The 27,823-nt window shown below is 38.8% G+C and overlaps 2 protein-coding genes and 1 pseudogene across 5 annotated transcripts; 1 reads left to right on the forward strand and 2 right to left on the reverse strand.

Moving 5' to 3' along the window:
* Nucleotides 1-5,835: 5,835 nt before the first annotated feature.
* On the reverse strand, nucleotides 5,836-7,968 carry LOC148724169 (uncharacterized; annotated as a pseudogene). The gene is made up of 3 exons (XR_015991543.1): nucleotides 7,353-7,968; nucleotides 6,852-6,953; nucleotides 5,836-6,433 (listed from the first exon to the last, which is right to left on the reverse strand). The product of XR_015991543.1 is annotated as an uncharacterized LOC148724169 (transcript).
* A 6,573-nt stretch (nucleotides 7,969-14,541) lies between these two features.
* LOC111341752 (uncharacterized) lies at nucleotides 14,542-27,708 on the reverse strand. Of its 3 annotated transcripts, none has more exons than XM_022948750.2 (4): nucleotides 27,449-27,708; nucleotides 17,205-17,609; nucleotides 16,355-16,450; nucleotides 14,542-15,716 (listed from the first exon to the last, which is right to left on the reverse strand). In XM_022948750.2, the coding sequence occupies exons 1-4, from the start codon at nucleotides 27,498-27,500 to the stop codon at nucleotides 15,523-15,525; spliced, it is 747 nt and encodes a 248-aa protein (XP_022804485.2). In that variant the 5' UTR covers nucleotides 27,501-27,708; the 3' UTR covers nucleotides 14,542-15,522. The 3 variants fall into 3 exon arrangements, with proteins under 3 accessions (XP_022804485.2, XP_022804486.2, XP_022804488.2); XM_022948751.2 differs by lacking the exon at nucleotides 27,449-27,708 and adding an exon at nucleotides 23,391-23,582; XM_022948753.2 differs by lacking the exon at nucleotides 27,449-27,708 and adding an exon at nucleotides 23,287-23,582.
* On the forward strand, nucleotides 20,080-22,203 carry LOC111341755 (uncharacterized). Its single transcript, XM_088733306.1, has 4 exons — nucleotides 20,080-20,152; nucleotides 20,333-20,453; nucleotides 21,055-21,131; nucleotides 21,276-22,203. The coding sequence occupies exons 1-4, from the start codon at nucleotides 20,080-20,082 to the stop codon at nucleotides 21,722-21,724; spliced, it is 720 nt and encodes a 239-aa protein (XP_088589432.1). The 3' UTR covers nucleotides 21,725-22,203.
* Nucleotides 27,709-27,823: the final 115 nt, after the last annotated feature.

Genomic DNA, 27,823 nt, shown 5'->3' on the forward strand with positions numbered 1-27,823 from the left:
TTTCCTTGACGGAAAAATTTTATACTTATTCCCATTATGACGAGTGCAAGTAACAGTATGCCCAAAATGGTGCCAAGAACTACGTATACAATCATCCTTGTAGAGTCGCTACGTTTTTTGTTGCCGCTGCTGGTTGGTGCCATCGATACCACAGGCTCTGTTAAATGACATTTAAGACCGAAAAGATTATCTAAAGCAGACAATTCCACCGTATTCTATATATATTTGGGATATGCAGCGCATATAGCGACAGTGGTCCATTTGAATACAGAAAAAAAACTGAGTGGGTCGTACACCAGACTGATCGACCTCGAAAAGTATTGTTTTCTTCCAGACTTCTGGATTCACTCAGCTATTTCCAAGCTATATCCACTCCCTAACTGTGCAGCAGTCTGCTAAAATATTTTCAGCCGTTATAAATGGTAATAACCCAATGTTCAATTTCATAAAGATAAGTGTAATAACGGTTATTATACCATGTTTACTTCAAGAATTAAGTAACGATACCCACACACACACACACACACACATATATATATATATATATATATAAGTTAAAAGGCCTCGAGCCAACAGTGACGCCGCGCCAGAAGGATCCAAAAGGATTCACAGTCCAAACCTCGATAAATGGTAGGAGAAGTAGTGTGGTACACGAGGACGGACAACTTCTGTCTTCCGGACAACTTGTCTTCCTTCGCTCGAAGTTGTCCGTCCTCGTGTGCCACACTACTATATATATATATAAAGTGTGACTTGATTTTCGTAGAACAGTGCTCAATACATAGAAGTAGAGCGAAGTATATATTGTGGGAGGAAAAAGACAAGTAAACTACAAGTTCATCCCTACAGGCTTGTAGGGATGAACTTGTAGTTTACTTGTCTTTTTCCTTCCACAATATATATATATATATATATATATATATATATATATAATCATATATATATTGTTTACTTCAAAAAGGTGAGGACACAACAGCTTACCAGAGCTCTTAATTGTGGTTGTGCTGTAGTTCTGAGTTGACTGTAGTCCCGAGTTAAAGATACAATGTTCATTCTTAGAATGAAGGTATACAGATCGCTATCCAGTAAATTAAAAAATTAAATGAAAACGGAAAACTATAAGGACAGAACAGCTTACCAAAGCTCTTAATTGTTCTTGTAATGTAGACCTGAGTTGACTGTGATCCTGAGTACAAGATATAATATTCACTCTGAGAATTGAGGTAAATGAGATCGATTTTCTTAAGTGGTCCCGAGTACAAAATAAAACATTCCTTTCGAGAATTGAGTTAGACGAGATAGATATTCAAGTAACATGACAGGAATGAAAAAAGGTGATACAGAACAGCTTACTAGAACTCTTCATTGTAGTGGTGCTGTAGCCTGGGATAGACTGTGGCCCTGAGTAACAGATAAAGTATTCACTCTGACAATTGAGGTAAACAAGATCAGTATTTCAAGAATTGAATAAAATGAAAGAAAAGAAAAAGGTTAAGACAGAACAGCTTACCAAAGCTCTTAATTGTACTTGTAATGTAGACCTGAGTTGACTGTAGTCCTGAGTACAAGATATAATATTCACTGTTAGAACTGAGGTAAACGAGATAGACATTCAAGTAAATAAAATGAAGAAAGGAAAAAAGGAAAAAAAGTAAGGAGAGAACCCATTACCAAAGTTTTGAGTTGACTGTGGTCCTAAGCGAGGAGATGGACTCACGCTGGATTTTGAGGAGTCACCTTAGAAACAACAAATTTGGACTTTCAGTGATCAATGTTTTCGAAAACAGTTGACATAGAGAAGAACTATCACAGTATAAGCGATATTGTAAACGAGATTCAGTAATATCTAGAAAATCTTGGAAGTCTCAGGAAGGAAAATAATTATCCAGAAAAAAAATCAGTCAAGGTGTCCCTTAAATAAGTATAGGCTGATAGTTTCGAAAGAAACTGTTTGGGGCTGCGTCGGTGGGAGTAACGAAATAATTTGGATATATCAACAAAGATGAAATGGTAGATTGGCCACCGTAACGATTACAAAAGCTGACGTTTCGAGCGTTAGCCCTTCGTCGGAGCCCTCGAATAAACCAGTTCAGTGGTTAATGATCATAAAAAGTGATGATATCCAGGCATTATTGTACTAAGGAAGAGCGAAGAGTACGCGCAACTTTCCTTCCCAATCTGGATTTTAGTTTGAGAGATATGAAGAGCAGAAATCTGGGAGGACGAACTACGGTAACAGGAAAGCATAAGCGTGAACCCAAATCGAAAATATCACTTGAGTATATCTATTCATTACCTGTTTTTTCCAGATGTATTACTTGTAAGCACTTCATTGTTCTCTCGTTTTCTTGCAACCCTCTGAACCTGGCTCATACTCCGTACAGTCCACTATCATTTATAGTGACATTGAAAATTTTTATCATCAAACGGGTTTGGTTCCACCTCCTAAACTTTATCTTTCCCTTCAAACAAATCTCCCTCGATGGGCCAGAACAAGTGGCTTCTGATTCATGTTGGCTCATGGAGGCAAACATGGACGAATGTGCGTATGCGCGATAACCAAGAAAATCTTTCACATTCTCGCGAATTGATATACTGTAAAATAATTTTGCGTCCACTCCGGATCTGTATTCTGTAATTGGATTTGTAGAATTATAGCAGGCTTTCCCAGCAGTTTCTGATGTAGCTGCAAAATATGGGTACATAGAGAAGGGATTTTAAAAGAAATATTCAGAATTTTTCTGGTTATTTTTCACGCTATTGGTGTAGCATTCTTACTCTCTAAAACTCCTAAAACGCTCTGTTCAAATACAAAGACGGTTCACTGCCTTTTCTAAAATCGTTCATATTCAAATTTCAACGATATCACTTTATGTCCACCGCGAAGGGAATGGATAACTATACGTTTATCTGCATAATAACTCTCAAAATAATCTTTTTGGAGGGTCAAAAGTTTTTACCGTAAATAGGCAAAAAGCAGCTCAACAGTAACCGTCAGACACTCGTAAGGTCTTTCGGAGCTCACTTTTTTCCCCATTTTCGCTGCTTACCGCGAACAGTTGAAGATCTAAGACGATCTTTTAACAGGTATACCAATTAAGCACACAATTATTTTAAAACGAGTTACTTGTTTCACTCATAACAATGGCACCAGCGGTATTTTGAACGAGTCAAAAAATAAAAAATTACTTTAGATACTCAGAGATAGTACATGCCAAAATGTCTAATAAAGTCTCCATTATCTAACTACTTTATTTTATCCGAATTTCTTCAAGAGTGGAAAAAGCGAGGCAGATAGAGAAGCGTAGAGCGTGCAGCCGACCGGTTTAACAGGTTATTTTACAGTACAAAATAACCAACTGTACAATATCCCAAGTTATGATCCATGATATAATTTTAAATTTGCTCGCGCGAGATTGCTTTAAACGTATCTCGTAACCGAATATTCCCCAGCTCAAACTGGGTGATATCTGAGGTTATGTCCATGAAATATTTTTGCGTGCACGTGATTGGTCTAAACAGATCATGTCACCGACTATAACTGGTGGATATCCGAGGATATCCCAAGTGATATTCCCAGCTTTTGAACCTTACTTCAGCTACGACAAGTTTTCGTTTAAAACTTAATTTAGAACAATCAAGAGAGAATATTCTGCGCTGCATTCAGTAAGCTACTCGTAAACATTTTCACAGGCGCATTGCAAATTAATTCAAGAATAACAGACATAAAGCCTCTGTTTTGCGCGAAGATATGTTTCTATGTTAGTCCTTGAACATTGTCTGTTCCTGGAAGCTCAAAGTTTTCCTCGAGATTTCTATCTTGGAACAGAGAATGTCCTCGTACAATTATCCGTGCATATTCCTGCGCCAGATAGAGGCTATTGCTCATGTATTCATACTCGATTCGCGCGTTATTTGTACTCTGCTTGGCACAGTTGGATAATTACATGGCTTATTACATCGCTCGTAGCACCCGTGGGCAAGATGAAGCGAATCCTGTGTTCTGATTGGCTACCCGAGCGGGCAAGATGGGCTTATTTTGCCTGCTCGGGATTGCCCGTATTAATACCGCGTATGAAAAAAATTGAATTAGAACTGCGTTCGTAATTCTTGGACAATTTCAGCGATGGAAACGCAAAAAGCTACAGAAGAGAGTAAAAACAAAGAAAACAGAAACGATTCTCGTGAGTTTGTTGTGCCACAAACACATTTGGCTTTCTTTCTTGGCTCTCGAAGTAAACAAGTCATTCTTAATTCCTAGTAGAGCGAATTCGTTTTGCAATACAATAAATCCTTTATTAACCAAGCTTGTTCGGTCAAGATGGCTGGATATTAGCCTCGTTCTTTTTTCGCATTTTTATGGACCTCGACCCCGTCTCGCTCCATTTAAATGCAAGAAAAGAACTCGGCCGATATCCAGCCATCTTGGCTTCACGCTTGGTTATCGACGCATGACGTTCCGATGCCCTAATATGGTAAAATGGCGTCATTGTAGAATGAAAATATGTAGTACAAAACAAGTGTAATTAACACTCCTCAGCAGTGCTAGTCCGCGATTTTCTTTTGTTTTGTTTTCTTTTATCTCATAATTCAAAATAAGTAAGATAACATTAAAAAAAAAACAAATAACATCGCACATTAGTCTGAAACGGGCAGCCGAGATATTTAACTAAACATTAAAAATTGCCATAACTATAATAGCTTTTGCACATTTGTCCCAGGAAATTCAAAGTTATCTCACACTCATTTTGGTTGTTTCACTTGCAATCACAGAAAAACCCTTCTATTCAGGGCTTCTTTAGCACGTTCATTTAGACTGTTGAAGAGGGTGCGGATTCCATGCGTTTCGCAACACGCCAACATATGGATTTAACAACTATGACCTGTCACTTTCACACTGAGTGACTTGCATAGAAGAATCAAAGAGTCCAAAAATGCTAAGAAAATTACTGATTAAACCAAACTTTAGACAAAACGATTTTTTATCTGTTTTAAACGGAACATTTAGAACTAGAATCTAAACGATAGAAGAAAGCAGAGTCTAGCAACATCCCTCAAGTTGTGAAGGAAATGTCTCACTATGCCGGCTATGCAGTGCTTAAGTTTGAGCCAGAAAACCACGCGCATCAAAATTTCAAGCGAAGCTAAGATTTTACTGACCACGGCACGAGTCAACTGAGGGGTAACAGAGCAATAGGAACGGCTGTTTGTTTTGAGCTCAATCTTCTCGGAGACCGTTTGGTAAAGGCCAGTTAGCTATGAGAAACTTTCACGTAAAATACATCATCACACACGTACACACACGCACTAATTATGACAAGGGGTTTACTGAATTCAAGTTAACTCACTCCTTGAAAGCCCTTCAATCAATGATTTGATCTTACCTTGAGACAAAGCAGAAAGACATGTCAATGTCCAGCCTAGGATAAAAAATATTTCCCATCGACGGAGCATGGTTTGAGTGCACGTTCAATCGTTGTGGCTGCGTTTGCCTTTACCACGTGGTTTCAAGCCACTAGCACGTGACACCACGTCACATGGGTGTGCATATCGTGTGGAAAGGAGTGACGTGTGAAATCTCTTATAAATTCGATGCGTGATTGCTCGTGGAGATAACAAAATTTGAGTTTTACAAACCTGCGCACCAAAAAAAAAAAACTTTATATCCCTGAGAAAATTGAGCATAAAACTACGATATTTAGGGAAAATATCTGCCTCTCTAGTTGGCGCAAAACTGAACTTAAAATCAAGAGAAACAGTCGAATAAAAGTCGAAGTTACTATTTTTCGAACAAGGTAAGAAAGATTGCGATTCACATCCCAAGTGACCACATCGTGAGACAAACGATATTACTTTATTATTAAGCTAAGAAAGCATTACAAAAGCTGTAAAGCTCTATTTCTGGTCGAACCGAACGACATGCATTGATGCTGAAAGAAAAGCCTGAGACCACTGTAGCTGTAAATGAAAAGTTTTGATTTTGCCCTCAACAAAGAAACGGCAGTAAGCATCGTTGTAGCCTGCGAGCACTTGGTCTTTAGGTCTCGTCAACGTTGAAGAGAACGCGTTGCGTGACGAGACTAAACAAGAGCTGTGAAGGAGACTACAGGAAGCATAACACCGTAGAGTGTAGTTCAGTTGTTCAGACACCAGTAGCAATATATCATAACATATACACATCTCTACGATTATTTCAGATGAATTGGAAAGTTCTTCATTGCTCTCCACTGAATGATGGAAGTAAACGCTCTCTTTCTTTCACAAAATTTCAAACCTCAGTAACTTAGTGTTCCATTTTAACCCACCCATCCAGAAACAGTAAGCCTTGCAAACCAATGGTTCACCGCAATAAGTGTTATCTTGGCAGATAACATGACTCCGCGTGCCACAGCCACCGATGGTTTTCTTGGCACTGAAACGTTGGGCTCTGAAACTGATAAAAAAAAAAAAAAAAAAAAAACCAGCAACAACTCTATTGATCAAGCTGCAGTAGTTGGGTAAGCAGATATGTTGGTAAAAATGTGATGGCCAAATGAGTATGAAGGTCCGTTTGGAGGTTAATTCATGATAGGATTCAAAGTATCCTCACGTGTTTGATAGTTATGAAATTAGGTTTTGAACTTGTGTGAGATTGATTTGTACTCTGAACAGGCTAACGAACATGACAAGGGGTCGGTAGGTTTGTAGAATGGGTAGTATATTGGTCGGCAGATAAAAAGTTATTAAAATTCTTGATTAGATAGGAAAAGAAGTGTCATCTGCAATGCTTCAGTGTGTAATTAACTTATGAGATAGCTGGTGCATACATTCTGTAACTTCGGATGGGCAGACCAGCAAGATAAGAACATTACCTTTTGACGTGAGTGGAGACACTGGTCCAAAACAATTTGTAGCTCCCACAGCTGTGGTGACATTTTTCTGTTGTGGAGTGGCAGTTATTGGTGGACCTGTGTCTAATGATTTATACAAAATCAACTTTCCTACCTGGCATTGTTAAAACTTCCGAAATACAATAGATCGATTAAAAAAAGTTTAGCTTAGAGCTGGGAACATGATATCATTTCAACAGCAACACCCCAGATCTTTGCATCCGACACACTTTCTTCTGGGCTTCCTTCTTCCTTATGGTCTACTCTTATTTCTCTTTTTTTCCAAACAGTACGGCTACAAAGCTAATACTCTAAATCAATCTTCCAGTAACTAAATATAGTGTTGGACCATTCACGAAGGTAACGGAACTTGTATCGGAAGTGACGACAGTTTTATTAAAAAATACTCCCATAACCTTGTCAAAAATACAGTTTTGAGTTAGAACGAACATTCTCTGAGCTGTCTTCAACGATATCACTTACGTATGGACCCAACTTGAAGTCTGGACTCAACTTGAAGCTGAACTGTGTCAGTTAACGGGGTATTCCGAAGACCATATTCTACCACTACTCCATACACTTTGCCATCTTCAAGTTGTACATTGTAAAGTTCAAACACTGCGATAGAGGATGTCAAATTTCCTGCCCAACCCACCGAGGACTCATGTGAGGGCCTTGTTGAGGAAAAGCCACTCGAGTTGACAGCCACCAACTTTGTTTCCAGGAGCCCAGGACCCTTCCAAATACCAAAAAAACACTTCGAAAAGGTCATTCTTAAGATCTCCTGAGTTGTAATGCCACCTTAATGACACAGTATCGCCAATGTAGGCTTTTGTTGGCTTGTCTGGTGCAGAGATTATACTTGGATAAACTGCAGCTAGAGTAGATCCTGTAAATGACATCATAAGGTACCAGTCACTATTTATCACCTGGAAAAGGGGGGAGGGAGTCGGGGGTGGGAAGATTTTGATTTTGACAGAATAAAATTTACCTTATCCCCCCCCCTCCCGGGATCTTTAGTTTTCTAACGACTCCTCTCATTGGCGGTCAATTTTTCATAGTCCTCCTCCACGATACTTTGTTGGCCACGACTGATCCCTACTCCATTACCCTTGAAACCTAATGACTTTCTCCCCCCCCCCAAAAAAAAAAACTCTCGCACCCTCCCTGGTAATTAAAAATGACTGGTCCCTTCGTATGTAGAGTTAATCCTTGATTAAAACTTAAAGAGCAATAAATTAATTATCGGGGCCTAGTTTTTCTCAAAGTATATTCTCTTGAATCTTGAGAATTCATCATTATTTCGGTGAGTTTCACTCTCAAGAAAAATTGTTCATTATAAGTAGCTTAACGATTGCACACCCTTTCACAGACTGTTCGATGGCTGGCCATAAAGGCTACACACGTTGACTGGAACTGTTTCGGGCAGATAACAGACACTCCGTTAGAAAGCAACTTTAAGAGGTAAAGTCTCGATGGAAATCGCATCGTAAATTAATTAGCTCGATTTCAACGAGGTTAACCATCGGTAGACACGTTTGGGCTTGCGGGACAACTGACCTTGGCAGAGTTAGCATATTTTTAAAACGCTATCCCAAACATTTTCACGAGACGTTCGAAATAAACAACAAAGTTCTTAAAAAAAAAAACAAAAACAATCTTCGAGAACAAAAACCTAAACAAAACTTCCTGACTCTGACTTCCGGACCCTAAGCAAGGTCAAGGACAAACCCAGAGATACCCAGCGATAACGATTATTGTATGAGAGTTAAACACTCTTACCACAGTCAAGGACACATTACTCTCAAGATAAAAATTAATGTGTGGTCTTAGCTTGCAGCAAATAACAAACCAAAGCTCACAAGACTCGCATAAGGAGTTCAAGATCATCTAGTCGGGCATAAACAATTTCTAATTTTTGTAGTTCATAACAGATCTATTGACCGATTAGAGCTCAACCATAAATGAAATGGTTGCAAATAATCATATTAACAGTAATAATAATAAATAAATGGTAACAATCGTAATATATAATAATTAAATGGGGCTAGCTCGAAATCCTCATGCTTCCTCTCTCCTCTGGGCTCCAGCAATGATTGGCTATGCTTCTTTTAATTTCGCCTGTTAATGGCATAAAAATTTGGGCAGTTATTGCAAATCCATTTTGTGAGATTTTTGTTTCATACAACAAGGCCTTCCACGTTTTAAATATGTGTAAGCAGCTCTAACCCAAAAAAAGGCGGTGCCTCCCATGGTTTCTTGTGTCCCGTTCGCACCAACCCTTTTGGATCTTCTACTTCTATGAGTCATACCCACTAAAGTTATTAAAAAAGATAAAATATCGTAAAAGGAGAAAAATCAACTGTGTATCAGGTGCGAATGTCGAACTACTAAGATACTTCGAAACAAACAATAAGCTGCACCTGGAAACATCGGTGAAAAATTGTTTCACTCGCTCAATCACCTCCAGGGAATATTTGGAGCCGCCTTCTATAGGAGGCTGTAGTTAACACAAAAAAAAAAAAAAAAAAAAAGACAAAAAGACAAAAGAAGACAAAGGGTTCTTGAGTAAACGAGGAAAAAATGTTTTGTTGAGTTAAAAAAAAGTTCTAGTTACGAACTTTTTCATCTATTTTTCCATCTTTCTCTCCATAAAAGCGTTTAGTCAGAAGCTTTCACCTGTCCTGTATAAGCATATTTCCTCTGTATGATATTCTTTATATTAGTTTCACTTCTCAAGATTTCCGCTTGTTATTTCTTCTGAGAAAGAGTGGCGTGATTAACTTGATTGATATCGTCGACCTGATATACACCGATGCTCCGAAGTTCGCATTAATTGTCACATCTGAAATGTCGGTTAAGCCTTTTTGTGAGACCTAAGAACATTTTTATTATACGTGGATTGTAAATTACTTATAAGATATAAAATTCCTCTTCTGTTCTTCAGGTTTCCGATCCACGATCGACCCACCAAGGTAGGACTTTTAATTGGCCGACAATAAATCATGTTCAAAAACTCACGCGAAGAACTGTCTGCCGGCTTACCTGTGACGCAATGAATCACAAAATAACAAATCCAAAGTATCGAACGTTTCTTCATTGCTTTGATTAATCCAATTTTCCGGAAGATGAAATAATGTGGCTCTTTTGATTCTGCAAAATTCCACCGAAAGGCGCACACAGCAGCATAGCGTATTCTTGGTTTATCTTCACGTGGTTATCAGGAGTCACGCACGTTGCGCGCCTCCCTCAAAGTAAAGTTTTCACCACTGGTTCGATCTGAAGTTTGTGTCCATTAACTAAATTCCCCAGATTTCTTGGCGCTTTCAATAAGCATACCTATTCAGAACCCAGCAACCTGGCCGTAAAAATGGAGGGAGGTGCAATATAGTGAGAAAACCCGCAATTAATACCTTGGGTCTAGTTAAAATGTCTTCTTGGACTTAAGTTTTTCGGTGGTAGTTCATGACGAGGTTTGCCCACCGAAAATATTTGTGCAAATTAGGCTGCGAGAGAACTGAGTTCCCTCTGAAGATCAAAATTCCCGCCTCACTACGATCGAGGCGTTGCATAGGAAGTCTCAGTAAATACGTTTTTTGAATTTCCCAGCGCCCAAAACGCATGCCGAGAGAGACTTGATTATTAGTACATTTCGCAGGTACGACTGAACAAGGTAAAGCGTCGGCTTCAATCTCTTTTAAGAAGAATCAAATTTAATTTTTCTTTTTTATTATTTTTACAAACATACAAAGTTTTATGAGGAAAGGCAGGGAGTACTGAAGAGTCAAACTAAATGAGGAAAGGGTCTATCACCCAACATTGATCGGGCAATAATTACCGGACACTCACAAGACTATCTGATGACTTCAATTTCATGACAATAGAAGGTTCTTTGCGCAATTGTCACATGTTTTGATGGAGAATGACTCAGTCTTCAGCTCTCAGTAGAAGGCGTGACATGTTTCTTGCATTCGTTCTATTTATCTTCAGACGTGATACAATCAGGAAGTTCCACCTTCCTTCCTCGTTTAGACAATAAATCGGCTATCTTGTGGGACTAAAATTTATCCCGATTGGTTTCTATTTATAAGAGCACTCTTGCAAACACAAACTTTTGACTGCTATGCTGTAGAAGAAATATCCCTTGTAAGAACTCTCTTCAGTTGAGGCTAGCAAAATGTATCAGAAAATGAACAATGCATAGAAAAGGGTTTGTCTAGTCTAGATAATATTCTTGACGAAAGTCCTTAAACTAACTAACAACTGGAAGGTAATTTTAACCAAAGAGGTCTCTACGAAAGAACTGAGTTCATGCTGCAAATTCTCCTAGTTATTTCAGAACTATTTCTGTTTCTCAATCGTGCAGTAGTCTCTTAAAAAATTTTTCCAAACGTTTCAAGTGAAAAATAAAACCTAATGCTTTGATTCACACCCATAATGACAGTTGCAGGAATGGTTGATATCATCCACATACGATTTTCATATGTTCGTAAGGCCCTAAGTGAATTGCTGGCGCCTAGAAAATAAAGGATACAATATTCTCTATGAGAATTTAGGTGAACTGACGAGATAGATATCACCAAGTAAATAAAACCGAAGACAAAATGAAAATGGAAAAAGTTAAGAAAGAACCGCTTACCAGAGCTAGTTGTACTGCTACTGTAGACCTGAGTCGACTGTGGCGTTGAGTGAGGAGTTAGACCTGAGCTGGTTTCTGAGGAGTTACCTTAGAAATAACAAATTGGGACTTTCAATGATTGAATTTTAAGAAAAACAGTGGTCATTCATAAGAAATATTAGACTATAAACGAAGTTGTGAACGGATTTATGGAGGAATTTTGAGTCTTGGGGAGATTATCTTGGATATTCATGGAGAGACAATTATTATCTAGTAAAATAGTTTTTCAAGACCTCCTTCAATAAACCAGTTCAGAGTTTAATGATTATATGATATCTAAATATTGTTTTAACCCGGAATTTCTTTCCCTTCATTCTCAGAAGTGTTACGAATGGCTGGTGTACTGAAGAGGTGGGAAACTATCCAACAAATCTTTTTTCGCTTCATCGGATTCATCGGAGAAGTTAAAATTGAAAGGCAACTGAACTTGACTAGTTAGGGATATTTCTTTGGAAAATTGTTCATTAATCTGCGACAATTACACTTCAAAATTGCCAGTCGCGTACATGTGGACACGTTCTTGATATTTGCATCGATCGACTCAGCGCCTCCTTCCTCGTTCGATGAGCTTGGGTCTTCCGTAAATCCGATGTGGATCGATCAAACTGAAAGTTGAACTATATCGACGTAATTCCCTAAAACGTAACCAGAAATCCTAGACAGTCAGCGGCTCTACCCGCGGGCGCGTAAATTTAGGTTTTCAATATGGCGGATGCAAAAGGAACAAGCGGTTCAAGGGCCTCTACCATAGCTTGAATACCCTAAGCACTGCAGACTTCATTTGTCCTAGTTTAAAGGGAAAAATTCAAGGTCCTTTTAATTTCCTGTGGGAAAACACACACCTCCTTCACCATGGGCCTTGTCATTGTCTTGTAATTGTCCATCTTCTGGATATCTCTCTTTCTCATTTACAAGGTAATGTCATTCTTTAATGGTGGCATAGTTTACAGCAACTGTTGAGGCTATGCTAACGCGGTCTCTACTGAGTAAATTCTCCAGGGTTGAAAAGAATTTCTTGGGGTAATGTCAGACATGGCGGATAAAATAAAACAATATTTTCCCTCTAAAATCCCGCTTTTTTCGAATCTTGGCCATTTCTTGTGTGAAGCGGCACTTCTATTGTTATAGGAAATACCACTGAACTTAAAAACACGTTCAAAGAAAATGACAGCCTCACTGAAACCAAAACAAAATGCTCGAGGGAGCCAATTTGCTTCAGTAATGGCTGCATGTCCTTGTTTCTTGCATTAATGAAAAACACTTCGTGAGACATTGAAAAGGCACCGCGTCAAAGGATGTTTTGGTGTGGAAAACGTCTGCTTTGCAAGGTTTATTGTCATATCTTTCGGACACGATGATGGAGAAGCGAATCGGTGCCACCGTTTCCTTTTAGCAGATGAAAGAAACTATGAAGGTAAGCCGAGAAAACTCAATCACCTCACCGAACAAATTCTACATTGCCGCTCTGAACTTTCCAAAATCTGTCCAGCAGTTTTAGTCCAATTGCGTCAAAATTCAGGAAACTAATTCGAAACTTTTCAATCACGTGAACTGAATTAAGACCCAAAAACTTGACCACTACTTAACGGTCCCCAAATTGCTAACCGCTCATCACCATAAAACCAGTTACTATTCCAGAAAATCTTGCACTTTCCGATTCAGAAAAATCCGTCCTCAGCACGGGCTTAAATTTTGTTCCCATTTCTAAAACAACGGACGAATTCTCAGTCAAACAAGACGTAGAAAAATTCCTTCGCTGCGTTCAATTAAAAGCCTTTTTTCCTTTTTTCACAACAAAGAGGATGACTCCAACACCTCCAACAAAGACACTTTCGAAACACTTCAGAATCGAAAGTCTAAATGGACTCCCCAGAGGGCCAGTTCGCATCGTTAGACTTTTTCAACAAGAAGTGTCGCCACGATATTAACAAACTTAATTTCAATCGTAGTCCCAAATTTTCCAAACTTTCGTCTGAAGAGTGGTCGGCACTAAAAAGTCTTAAAAACCGCAAAGACATTGTAATCAAAGCGGCCGACAAGGGCGGCGCAGTAGTTGCTTGGCGGACTGACCTCTACCAAAAAGAAGCTTTGCGGCAAACTTTCTGACACCTCTTTTTATCAAAAGGTTGACAAAGATCTTACTTCAACTAATCAAAACATCGTCAAAAATACCATTAACGAACTCATAGCTAAACAAGAATTGCCGGCTACTGCAAAGAATCTCATTAGTTTGATGACTCCTAGAACTTCTTGTATTTACTTGTTACCTAAAATTCACAAACCTAACAACCCAGGTCGGCCCATTGTCTCGGCTTGCAGTTGCCCTACCGAACTTATTTCCAGCTACTTAGACAAAATTATGGCCCCCATCGTCAAAACTTTACCATCATACATCAAAGACAGCCAACAAGCTCTTCAAATTTTTCGCAACTTCAATTTTCTTGGCCAGAACAAACTTCTTTTCACCATGGACATTACATCTCTTCACACTGTCATTCCTAATGGCGAAGGTCTTCTGGTCCTCAAACATTTTTTTGATCAACGTACTGTTAAGGAACCTAAATCTGAAACCCTACTTTGCTTAGCTGAACTAGTGCTCACACTTATCCAGAATCTTAGCTGAACTAGTGCTCACGATCCAGAGACTGGCACTATCTTTTCGCAACCGCCACTTATTTCATTCAAACGCGACAAAAACATAGGCAATTTTTTGGTCTGAAGTTCATTCCAAACTAATGACCAACCAGGCACTTTTAAATGCGCTCGCGCGCGATGCAAAACTTGTCCCTTCATTCGCAACGCTGAGAAAATATTGGGACCCAAGCGATCCATTAAGATCCCCCATCACTTCACGTGCACCTTCGCCAACGTAATCTATTGCATAACTTGCACTTGTTGCTAAAAGTTATACATTGTCGAAACAGGAAGACGACTAGGTGACCGATTCCGAGAACACCTTTGCGACGTAGAAAGGACTGACAAGGACGCATCAGAACCAGTCGCTAGACACTTTAATTTACCGAATCATTCTAAACAACATATGGCAATCTGCGGTCTTTCCTTACATTTAGGTAACAAGGAAAGCCGCAAAACTCTTGAACAAAAATTAATCTTTCGAATCGGCACTCTTAATCCCACAGTATCAACGAACGCTTTTCATTCCACTAATTTATTCGTGTTTTTCTCGTTGCCATGTTCCCACCAGTGGTGTACCTCCGCTTCTACATACAAACCCACATACAACCCACAATTCCTCCATTTGCTCTGACGAAGGGCTAACGCTCGAAACGTCAGCTTTTTTATTCGTTACGGTGGCCAATTCACAATTTCAACTTAGTTGATATAACCAAATTACTTTGTTACCCCCACCGACGCAGCACCACAGTTTCTTTAGAAACTTTTAGCCTTTATGAAGGTAAGCCCTACTTTTAAGGATATTGAGAAGAAAATGTGGCTATTTTATCGGGTAAATTTCATAGTAAGTAAGTAAGTAAAATCTTTACTTAGACACGATAAGTATTGAAGCTGTGCAGCTTGTGGGGTCGTGTATAGAATAAAAAGATACATAAACAATAGTTGTAATATAGTATAAAAAAGACTTATGTATAAACATAAGGTAATGTTTATATTTACAATTGATAGTATTACCTAACTAATAAAATTATAGACCTAAAAATACTTCATCAAAAGGCACTTTGCCAAATCTAGCTTCCTATACTTTTATGACTGAATTTTAACTTTAACGTACGGCCAGGTTTCGGTGAAATACATGCATGGAGTCAATCTAAATCAGACCAGTGTCTGTTTATGTTTCTAAGACCTCATTGGGAATATCGCTATCGGACACTTGCGGGCTCTCTTATCTTTTTCCTCTCTCAGTCTCTGGCCGTTTCTCGTTTTCACGTTCATCTTATATTCAGTAAAAACTTAACGTTGGCTAAAGGAGTAACCGGAATGTCTATCGTAAGTGAAAGCTTAACACTGTCTAGGAGTAAAAGATTCAGGAGATCCTTTATAGTCAGTTTGCTTCGTATAAGGTATCTCCTTTTTCCAAGATATTCGAGAGCGATACACTGAGGGTATTATCAAAACAGCTATAAGTAATACAGTAATTGCCACTAAGCAGATGATCCACGCAGTACTAACAACCTTAGGTGGCGTTCCGGGAACTGGAAAAGAAAGAAAAGATATAATATATAGTTAGTGGGGAATAAGATGAACGCCAGATTTAATAAAATCTTCCTTTTGTTACTATATTGCTATTTTCATGTCTCTAACTATGCAAGCTATTAACTAGTTATGATATCAGTACAACTAGAAAGTTTTGTGTGAATCTTAATAAAGAATAGAGCGTAGTTGTCAACATCCTTGGAGAGCTCAATTTGGGATTAGAGCACAAACTGCAAGTCACAGTTTTAAAATAATCAGGTTAATGCAAAATGTCTTGGGCTCAGCAAGAGCAGTACCACCTGGATACTTCCTCCGGACTGCTAGAGGGCAATGAGAATGCTTGTCACTTGACTTGTGGTTGCTCAAACCCTAACGCAACTGTAACTGTAACCCTAAACTGTAACCCTACCCTAAACTGTAACCCTAACATCAAAATACTGGAAAAAGGTCAATGGATTTCTGCAACCCCAACCCTAACCATTGGGCTAAGTAGAGACTCGCCATAGCTGTCTCCTGAGGGTGTCAAATACCTTAGTCAGGTGATTTTAATTGTTTTCATTATTTAGCTTAAAATCCACTTGGCTTCTCTATTTATTCATTAGTTCGGATGGGCTGACCAGCAAAATAAGGACATTACCTTCTGAAGTGGCTGGAGACCCACGTTTGTCAGTGCTTCTCACAGCTGCGGTGACATTTCTTTGTTGTGGAGTAGCAGTCTTTGGTGGATCTGTGTCTAAGAATTTACGCAAAATTAACTTTCATACCTGGCAATTTTAAAAGGAAACACAATCGGCAGAGTAAAAACTTTTAGTTTAAAGTTGAGAATATCGTATCATCTTAACAGCCAGACCCCAGATCCTCGCATCCGACACACATTTCCTTCAAGGCTGAATTTTTCATTTACCTTTGTTTTTTCCGAACAGTATGATAATAAATATTTTCCCGCTCCCTGCTCCTTCTTTATTACGTGGTAGCGGTTTATTGATCGGTGATCTTCGTTCTCGGTAGATTGGGAATGGCTGCAAACGCCACAATTGTCTGGATCAGTCTTCCAGTAGCTAGATGTAGTGTTTGACCATTCATGAATCGAAGGAAACAGAGTTTGTATAGAACTGACGACAGTTTTATCGTATTTATAACAAAAAATTAATAACCTACAACTACATTGAATTGAGTTATACTCACAATTCGCATTGATCTTGAAATTACCGTTATCGATTTATCAGAATAACTCAGTGTGGCCTCTCTTTTGGGAGACTTTTTTTAGGAACCCTGCCGATCAAGTAACTACGTCTTGGATCCCAACTGAACAAAGCAATGGGCCTATAATCTTATCAACTTTTGCATTCGTTGAAGAGACAGCATGCTCCTCTTTTCCGTGGACCCCATCGTATGACCCACAAATGAACCATAATCACAGCAACCTGAAATACAATTTTGAGTCTAAACGAACGCTCTCTGAGCTATCCGTTAACGATATTACTTACGTCTCAATCTAGCTTGAAGTCCGGACACAACTTGGAGCTGAACTGTGCCAGTCAACGGGGTATTTTGGAGGCCATATTCTACCACAATTCCATACGTTTTGCTGTCTTCAAGCTTTACATTGTAAAGCTCAAACACAGCCATACAGGATGTCAGATTTCCTGCCCAACCCACTGATGACTTATACGTAGACCTAGTTAAGGAAAAACCACTCGAGTTGACAGCTACCAACTTTGTTTTCAGGAACCCAGGACTCTTCCAAATACCAAAAACCACCTCGTATAGATCATCCTTCAGATCTCCTGAATTGTATTGCCACCTTAATGAAACAGTTTTGCCAATGACGGCTATTGTTGTCTTGTCTGGAGCAGAGATCATCCTTGGATAAACTATAGCTTGAGTAGATCCTGTAAATGACATGGTAAAGCACAAGTCATTATTCATCCCGTCGGGGGTGAAGTACTTTGGTTGTGGCGCAATAAAATCTACCTAATCCCCACTTAGGACATTCTGGCAGTTAATTTTCTATAGTGCCCCCGTTTTACTCTGTTAACCACGACTGATCCCCCCTCCATTCCCCCCTGAAAACCTTGTGACCCCCTCTCCCCAAGAAAAAAATCCTGCACCCTCTCAGGGTGACAAATAATGACTGGTCCCTTCGTATGTATAACCTTTAAGAAGTGATAAAAGGCTTATTAGCCTCAGTGACGCTGGGCCTATTTATACCGATAATATGTTCTCTTGAAGCTTGATAATCCACCAAGGATATCGGTAAATTTCACTCTCAAGGAAAGTTACCCAAATTGTGGTTATCTTTTTGTTCAGTTTGTTTCTCAATGCCGGATTGCACACGTTTCACAGATTGATCAGTGGCTGGTTATAACCATACTACATACGTTGACTAGCACCGTGTCGTGCAGATGCAGACTCTCCCTCAAAAAGCATCTTTAATTTTAGATGTAAAGTCCTGAACCTCTATCACGGCTCATTACAAAACATTACGAAAAATTGTTGCTCTCAAAATTTCAATCACATCGATATCAGCATTTTTGCGGTAAAAGCCTGTCACAATGGTTTACTTTGGTATGGAAGGACATTGAAGAGATAAGATTGAGCTACAAATGGAGCGAGGATGGTAACAGATCAGTATTGATAATTTCATTCGTAGCTTATTTCCTTAGTGTGACACCTTCCTTATGACGTCGGTCTACAGTCACGCATTCTCTCCAGTAATTGTATATGGATCCGCCAAAATCCCCAAATTTCGAGACGCAGCGGTTTCTTGTTACCAGTCGCTCTCCGTCTATTACCTCGACTGCATTGAGGTTACCGGTTCGTCATGATATCATCTATGATATATTTAACTTGTAAAATGGGGTTGACAGGCCAACACGACTCCCCAGCGCGTGTTTAGAGTAGCCTATTCAAAGTTTGGCCCTAACGAGTATGTCTTTGGGCGACCGTCCTCTTTTGTAAGATACGAGAAGCGGATTTTTGTATATGTCGTTCAGTGGTGGTTGTGTTTCTATTAAATGCCAGTGTCTCATGAGACTTTGCTTTAGGTTTGACACGGACGGTTGGTATTGTGTAACAAAAGGCAAGATTCGTTGGTTCGTCTTTTATTTCTGTTGAAGAGCTAATTTCCTGTTTTTTAATTCAGTTCTGAGAGGGTTGTGCCAATGAGGTCCTCTGGGTAGCCTCTCTTTAGCAAATGCGTTTCATTTGTAATTTTCTCCTTGAATACTGTTTGAGAGGAGTTTGTTTTTAGAAGTCTAAGGGTCTCCCCTTTTATGAAGTCTTTTTTTATTTCCTTGTGGGTGACAGGAACTATAGTGTGTATACTAAAATGTCTCAGTTTGTTTAAAATGAGCACGCACATCAGGGATTGCGTCTTTTTCCAATCGTTCGCCTTTGTAGATGTACAGCTATTTTTTTTTTTTTACTGTCTCGATCGTTAAGTTGTCTTGATTGCTTTCAGCTTGCGCCACGCGCGCTGATTCGATCGTACTACAGTTCTTAGTGTTCATTGTTCCAGCCGTTTTGGCTCGTTTTCTTTTATTTCGGTCTTAAAACGACCGATTTCACGTTCATAGAAGCACATGATCGCCTTTACTGTTTCTTGCTCTGCGTTGTTAGGGATTTGCTTTATCTCATTTTTGAAATCCTCGGCTGCTCTTATTTTGGCCCTCACCCTATATTGTAGGGATTCTGGGCATGTTCTGCAAGGCATTTGGCTGATAAACGTCAATTTATCCGATAATAGTGTTCCATTTCGAGCTCGATTGGTGTTAATCGAGGTGGATTACACAGGAAAAAATTTAAGATTCCAAGTTGGAATAACATTGGTAAATATGTCGTATGATAATCCGACGTTGGCATATTATTGGTTATTTTTAAGGCTACCAATATTATACCAATGATGTACCAAAAAATGTAAATTTAGATATGCCAACATAGGTACTTTATTGGATAATAATAAATTATTATTGGTAAACCTAACAACACCCATACCAATAATGGAAGATTATTGGAATTCCTGAACACCTTTACCAATAAGATACCAATGGTATACCAATTTCAATCAACATTTAACTGTAACATCTGCCAATATTGGTATTTCAGTGGATAATGATTGGGAGTTCTATCAAGATACATACCAATAATGGAAGATTATTGGAATTCCCGAACACATTTACCGATAAGATAACAATGGTACACCAGTTTAGGTGAACATTTCACTATAAGATCTGCCAATATTGGCATTTCATTGGATAATGATTGGGAGTTCAAGCAAGATACATACCAATAATGGAAGATTATTGGAATTCCTAAACACATATACCATGAGGTACCAATGGTATACCATTATTGAATTCAATGGTAGACACATGTAGCGAATTGGAAGCAGGTAATGATGGCCTGGACATGTGGAAGACGAAATATGTTAAATGTGAGTTTTGTTAGAAGCCAGAATGAGTAATACGTCGCATTACTCTGCTACTGAATAACCTGCATTGCGCACCATCGATCCTGCATAGTTCTTGGTAATTTGCACAAGCTAACTTTTCAATTCAAGTCTGTTTTGCTCTCACAAATGTAACTTAGTAGTTTCTACGTGTTATTAACTCAGGCTGGACTGTGGAGGACATGAAGAACTGGCTCACTTTCCAGGGATTTAAAGAGGTAGCAGCCCTTTTTTCAAGTAAGCTAAAACTAGCTGCGGTATTTAAGCTTACTAAGCTGAAGCTTAAGTCTTAATAAGCTTACATGTACAAGTAACTTCACAATTTCCTGGAACTACATATTCCTAAGAATAAATAAGTAAATAAATAAGTAAGTCTTTTTGTCATAGCCTGTGAGCTCGCAGGCCAATAAGTCAATATTTAATTTGTGACCATCTGTTGCTAATTTGGCTTTTCCTAAGTTGTACTTATGGAGACAATTTTTTGAACAGATATTCTGGCAGTGTTCATCACCATTTTTTCTGGATTGTTTGGGAAGCTAACTTGGTTTACAATGTTTTTCAAATAATTTTTTAACTACCCATACAAATTGTAAGAATCACAAGCACTTTACTACCAACATTTGAGGGTAGCCTGGAGTCACATTTTACCTTTTGCAGCAGGGGTACTAAAGCATTTGAGAGTAATGCATGGATGCTTTCTAAATGCTGCATGTAACATTCTACAGCCACATAGCTAGAATTTCTTCACAAACAATTTTCCTTTTGCCCTTCAATTCATGACTTTTCCAAAAAATGGTTAACAAAAACTGCTCCAAGGTTTGCTAAGGTTTCTACACGTTCATTATTGTTGTTGATTTCAAATAATTGCTTTTCTCCACTGAAAACAGGCTGAACACACACCTGAAAAGAGGGCCAAAAAGTCCTGCTCTGGATCTAGGGCTGAGTCAACATGTAATACAGCAGAGTAAGGTACATGTAAACCCTTAAGTGTGATATTTTGTGAGAATTGTCTCTTGAATAAATATGCATTAATAAAGTTTAAAAACGAAAGGTAATCAATGTATTGTATGGTACAGTAACATGCCTTTGTTTCTTCTTCGTTTTATAGATGAACTAGATTTTGGCCCTGCTGACAAAGTAAGCAGCTGCAAAGCAAGTTCGAGCCTGGATGATATCACCACAAAAAGTGCTGCTATTGTAGTTCTAACTTTTCTTGAAGTTAAATCAATGCAAGATGTTACAGTTGTAAAGCATCTTTATCCTCTAGCCAAGAAATTAACTGTCAAATATCGTTCATTGGGAAAATATCAATTATCCTTGAAGATAGCAAAAGCACTTATCAGTCAAGGCTACATTGAGGTCAGAAGTCCTGTGGAAGGTGTTGAGGTTAACTTCTTGAATCTTAAGAGAGATATTGTGTGCAAAAAGAAGGATCAACTTAAGAGTAATTATCCAGACCTAGAGGAGTATGATGATAATGGAGACACAGACTCAATAACCACTGACTCTTCTTTTCCAACCTATTCTAGTGGTTTTGAAGTCCCTTATACTTCTTAATGTGGAGACCATAAATGCCTTGTTCCAGTTAAATTGACAAATGTCTTGTTTTCAAAATTCAATGGTGTGTTAAAAGCAAGGAAGATAGCCCAGTTATCTTGCTGAAGGGGAAGTAATATTGTATTTGGTTTAAATCAGTTGGTAAGAGAGGTCCTCCTTAAAGGGCTTAAAATTTGAAGCTTATAGACTTGGAAGATGTGTTTTTTTGAAGCACATTTTGTTTAAATGTGTGCATTTTACTTACAATGCATGTTATTAGTTACCAACATATTTCCAAAATGTTGGAATTGTTTATTTTAATGTATAAGTGCCACACTGCTATACATATGCATGTAACTCATTTTTATCACAGATTTTAAAGAAATGGTTTCCACAAATATCAAGGATATTTCTCTATGTTGGAAACTAAACCTTGCTTCCCATCTTACTAACTAGTAATTTTCCATTGTTGGTACATAATAAAAGATTACTTTTACCAATGTTGGCATATTATTTTTCTGTTCCAAAGTTGGATTCCTCTATACCAATATTGACATATAATTTTTGTTTTACCAACATTGCATTGCTCCACACCAATATTGGTATATTATTTTCTGTTTACCAATGTTGGATTCCTCCATTCCATTATTGGAAAATTATTTTCCTTTTACCAACATTGGTTTCATCTATACCAATATTGGCATATTTTTTTACCAATGTTGGTTTCCTCTTTACCAATATTGGTATAATATCTTGTTTAAGCAATGTTGGATCCCTCTTTACCAATATTGACATCTTATTTTTGTTTTGCCAATGTTGGGATATATAACACTTTACCAACATTGGTATGTCATTTACTTATTCCAAAGATAAACCAAAAATATACCAATAAAAAACACACTATTTCCCAACATTGGAATCTTAAATTTTTTCCTGTGTTACTTAATCGTCCTTGATAAGACTGCCACAGTGTGCGATTGTTTATTCGTCCTCTATATGTCATTAACGTGTTGGATTGCCCAGAAACGTTAATTGATCCCAAATTGTAACCAAAACAGGTCTAATCTGTCAAATTATCTATTGTCCGATCCTTTCCATCGAGTTTTAGGTCAAATTTAACGGTAAATTTAGGAGTCTTAGTTTTCGTAATCTCGAAAACTAAGACCCCTCTTAGTTAAGACCCCCACCAAAGCATTCCGTAAAACGTCTACAAAGTCGAATTACGACCGTGGACATTAAACTAAGAACCCACAGAAAGCTCCTATTCGATTAATCGAGCAAAAACGCTGCTGTACTTGCAATATGGGGAAGCGCTAACATCGATTTTAACTAATACCCCTCTTAGTTTTATTACGAAAACTAAGACCCCCACTAAAACAGTCCGTTCAATGTCTACAAAGTCGAATTACGACCTTTCAAAGACTATAATCCGTAAAACAACCAAAAACTACAATCGTACGCGTGCTAGACGATCCGCTTCTTCTAACAATTTGCAGACATATATTTTCAGCAATGTGGCTTTATGAAGACGATGAAAGCCATATACTACCTACGTATAATTGTACACTGAAAATATGCCTTACCCTAATTGATCTTTAATTTTGTTGTTTATCCTTTTAATCATAAAATTGGCTTTCCCTTGGAGATGGTGTTTTTCTACGTGTCTCTGCGATCGAGATTTCGTTACCTTATGCACACGCGCTAGGTTTTGGCGGATTGCACGTTGTTCTGATCCATCTCGCTTAAGGTGAACTCGAAAGCGTCCTGAGCTTTGGAGAGTGTCCGAAGCGATTCACCAGCAGTGTAACCGACAATATTTGTTATTGTCTTAAGTGAAAAAGAAAGCTTTTACAACACTAGCGAATGAAAATTCCGACTACCTCGTGGCGCTAGTACAGTCCATAGTATAAACTGAGAGCGCTGTCCAATAAAAAAGCGAGGAATAGTCACGTGTATAAACAAATCTAAAGGAGTAACGCAACGAGTAACGTAACGAGGGAAAACTGAAAGATACTTACCTTGCGTTATAACTGTGGAACAGCACACACGTGGATATTAAATTAAGAACCCACAGAAGGCTCATGTTCGATAATAAATCCGGTTAGATTTCCCGTGTTACTGTAACATCACGAAGCGAAGAAATGTGACAAAAAAAGCGAAGAAAAAACGTGATGTCTTCACAAATGGTTTCATAACATCGGGTGTATTTCAGCTGTCAAGGAAACTCTCCTGGCAAGTCCAAGCTCCAGACAATAAAATTTCCCTGGTAGAATCGGTCACTTTAACTGACTTCTACGTTTTGCCGACGTTTTTCTACTTCACAGCTTTCGTAAGTTTTTACGCAAGAAGTGATCGGCAGCGGTCAGGACAAATTGAAAAACAAACCTTGGAGAGTCGCAAGGAATACCTGGTCGCGATTTCCAATTTGACTTTATATTTCGACGGATTCGATTTTAGGGGGTCTTAGTTTTCGTAATCTCGAAAACTAAGACGGGTCTTAGGTCTTAGGTCTTCATTTTCGAGGGTCTTTAGTTCGTAACACCCGTTTCAGTTCCTCTTTTTCTCAGAAAGGGTGCGATATCACCTAAGGGATTCGAAACAGTTTCTGGGAAACGTATGCAGATTTATTATAATAATTAAAAACAAAACAAAACAAAACAAAGACAAATGATTCTTGCATCAACAAGGAAAAAAGGTTTTGTTTAGTTAAGATAGTCTCCGAGATTTCATTTTAAGTTCTAGCTAAGCACTTTTTCATATAATTTTTATACCTTTCTTTCGATAAAAGCGTTTAACTAAAGTATCAACTGACTTGTGCAAGCATATTCCCTCCGCATATTATGAAACAGACACAATGTGTCGATGAGGAACTACTAAGTGATCCCGTACTGTTTTATAAATCTCATGTCTAACGTTTCCTTCATGTCTAACTAGGAGCTCAGTGTACGGAACCATGGATGTTGCAGACGTTGACACTTAGAAATTGCATGAGGTCTACTGCTGGTCACGGTTCTCAAATAACTAAATAACCGGCAGTCGGAAATTTTAAAAAAAAACCTAAGAAATCGAGACAACCTATACTATCCAAGCTATTATATGTCGATGAGGAACTACTAAGCGATCTCGAGGAGATAAATAAATCTTATATATAGCGCTCGGAGTACGCGTGAGGTCGACTGCTGGTCCCGAATACACAATGCTCCACTAGATGACTCGGCAAAATTCCCCCTCCTCCTTCCACCAAGACATCCACTCTCAAAGTTAATTATCCATGATGTTCATGTCAAACAGCTACATTCTGGAGTCAATGCCACTGTAACTGCACTTCGTCAGACCTTTTGGATCGCGTCCATTCGTCAGCATGTAAGAAAACAACTCGAACACTGTGTAACATGCCGAAAGCTCGAGGGGGCAGCCTATAGAGCCCCAGATCCTGCTCCTCTACCCACGCTAAGAGTTCCAGAAGCACCCCCCTATGCAGTAACGGGAGTAGATTCTACAGGACCCCTCTACGTGAAATCCGACAACGGTGAAACCAAGAACTACATTTGTCTCAGTTCACCTGTGCTGTTACAAGAGCCATTCATTTGGAAGTTGTCAAAGACTTAACAGAGAGCAGCTTCCTTCAAGCGTTCCCCAGATTCTCAAGCCGTAGATCCCTACCAGTGGTCATGATTTCAGTTAATGCATCCACTTATTTAGCCTCTGCAGAAACCCTTCAAGAACTGTTCCAGTCTCCCTCACTGAAAGAAGCCTTGGGGAGACAAGGAATTGACAGGAAGTTTATCCCCAAACGTGCCCCCTGGTATGGTGGATTCTGAGAACGGCTAGTTGGATTGACAAAGAAAGCTGTCAGGAAGACACTTGGTAGAGCATCGGTTACGCCTGTCGAACTGCAGACCCTTGTTGTAGAAATAGAAGCAACTCTGAATGACCGACCAATCACCTATGTTTCAAGCGACATAGGTGACAAGGAACCATTGACTCCCTCTCATCTACTCTATGGAAGAAGGATCACCTCCCTACCCTTTGATTATGGTATTACGAGTGAAGACCTGACAGACCCGACCATGGCTAAAAAAATGCGTCTGAATAAGCCTATGATAGCGTTGCCATGGAAACTGCTAGTGACGAAATGACACCTATTATTTTTTGGATAACTAATTATTATAAAATTCAACCCTGTAAAAGTGTTCAACTGGCCTTGGTCAGTCTTTTTGTTGTATTCTTTCAAAGTTACAAACCATCAAAAAGATGAAAACTGGTACCAGCCACCTTAAGTTATTGTTTTTGTTAGATGTTTACCCCCTAAATACAGGATTGATTTGAAAGTTGTTGTCGTCTACTTGATGGTTCACAACTACTTCTCTGTCTTCGCGACAAAAGTTTGTGATAACTAAATGAACAGCAATTGGAAATTTTTCTAAAAATTTAAGAAACTGAGACAACCTAGACAATTAAAATTATTACATAACGACGAAGAACTGCAAAGCGCTCCCGGGGAGATTAGTAACTTCCATATATAACGCTCAGTTTACGCTGGCAACATCCCTGAGTTTCAAAACAACCATGATATTTAGAAATCGAGACGAGACAAAATTATTTTTTCGGGTTTCTTACCAATGCAGATCATGCATATAACTGACACAAATTCGTGCGACAAAAAGTGAAAGAAATCTAGCATGGATACTTAATTTCTGAAGCTTAGGGCCTGATTACATGAGCCGAGCTGGCCCGGTTAGCCGGGCTGATTTCTTTTGTTTTCACGCTTTGGTGAACACCAAAACAAAAGAAATCAGCCCGGCTCATGTAATCAGGCCCTTGGAATACTCAGGGTATTTATGAAAATAATAGTCCGAATTTGTGGAAATATTGTGGTAGCTACAGATTGAAGCAACGAAAGGGAACTATCCTCTACGCTTTACTGTAGCCGCGACTGCTGCTCACCCATTCAGACGACGTGACCAATCTATGGCGTACGTAGAACAGCAGGTACGCCATTTCGTTTTCGTTTGCGGTGATGAATTAGCTCCAGGTAACTAAGTTGTTTAAATAAAATCTTTCCTCACGCATACGAAATTAACAACCCTGAATGTGTTCTGGGTACTTATTATTCATTCTAGAACGTTTCTTTTGTTTTTTACGGTATACTACGATACAAACTTTCGACTGGAAATACTAAACAATATCAGACGGTGTGTCTGTCACCGCGAATGGCGACATTCGCTCTCCTCTTTCTATGATTAATTTCTCAACTGCTTTCGTGTCTCTATATCTTACTTTGCCTATAGTTATGGTTTGCCTAGTAACAGCAGCTCATTACTGACGTATTTCAAAGCCAAACAAGAGCCGCCTTCTCACTTTCGCTTTTGTGACTTCCGCCCTCACTACTTTTACAATAATGAGTCAGTATTAGAGCGATCTTCGCAGTAACGAACACTACTTAAGCAGTAGTGAAAATGAGGCCTGAAAAAGATTCAGGCCTGATTTTTTTTCAGGCCTCAATTCCACTACTGCTTCATTAGTGTTCTTTACTGTGAAGATCGCTCTCATACTCGTTCTTCAACCGCAGTTCAAATCTATGACTTTCATATTTTCACAAACGTTTCACAATAATATATACTGACCAAATTAGTTTCCTCAGAATAATATTCTGAAAATCTTCGGTTATTTCAAAGCAACGTGAGGAAGATAACATTTTAAACAATACCTTCAACATCAACGACAAGCCCATGCCAATCTTACCTGTGAGGCACTGAATCACCACGTAAAGGATCGGAGGTATGAACGCTTTCATCGTTAAGATAAAGAAATGCTGCTCTGCTTTTGACGTTTTGGGTTATTCAGACTTAGTCATGTACCTCTTAAGAAACTAAGCAAAAACGCTCGAAAACGTACAAAGCCAGCAGCCTGCTTATCTAAACGATTCAGCAACCATTTGAAAAAATACAATTCTCCGAAATACGGCGTGGCATCTTTGTTTCGTTTCTTCTTAAAGATCACGTGACGTTCACAGTAAATAAAGGATTGCTGCTCTAGCCTATCATCCAACGCGCCTTGTCAGTCAATCACTCAAAGCAAGCTGTCCAGTACTCTGCGATATATATTTGCATATATATA

Source organism: Stylophora pistillata, chromosome 9 (genome assembly GCF_964205215.1).
Source record: "Stylophora pistillata chromosome 9, jaStyPist1.2, whole genome shotgun sequence".
Classification (NCBI taxonomy): Eukaryota; Metazoa; Cnidaria; class Anthozoa; order Scleractinia; family Pocilloporidae; genus Stylophora; species Stylophora pistillata.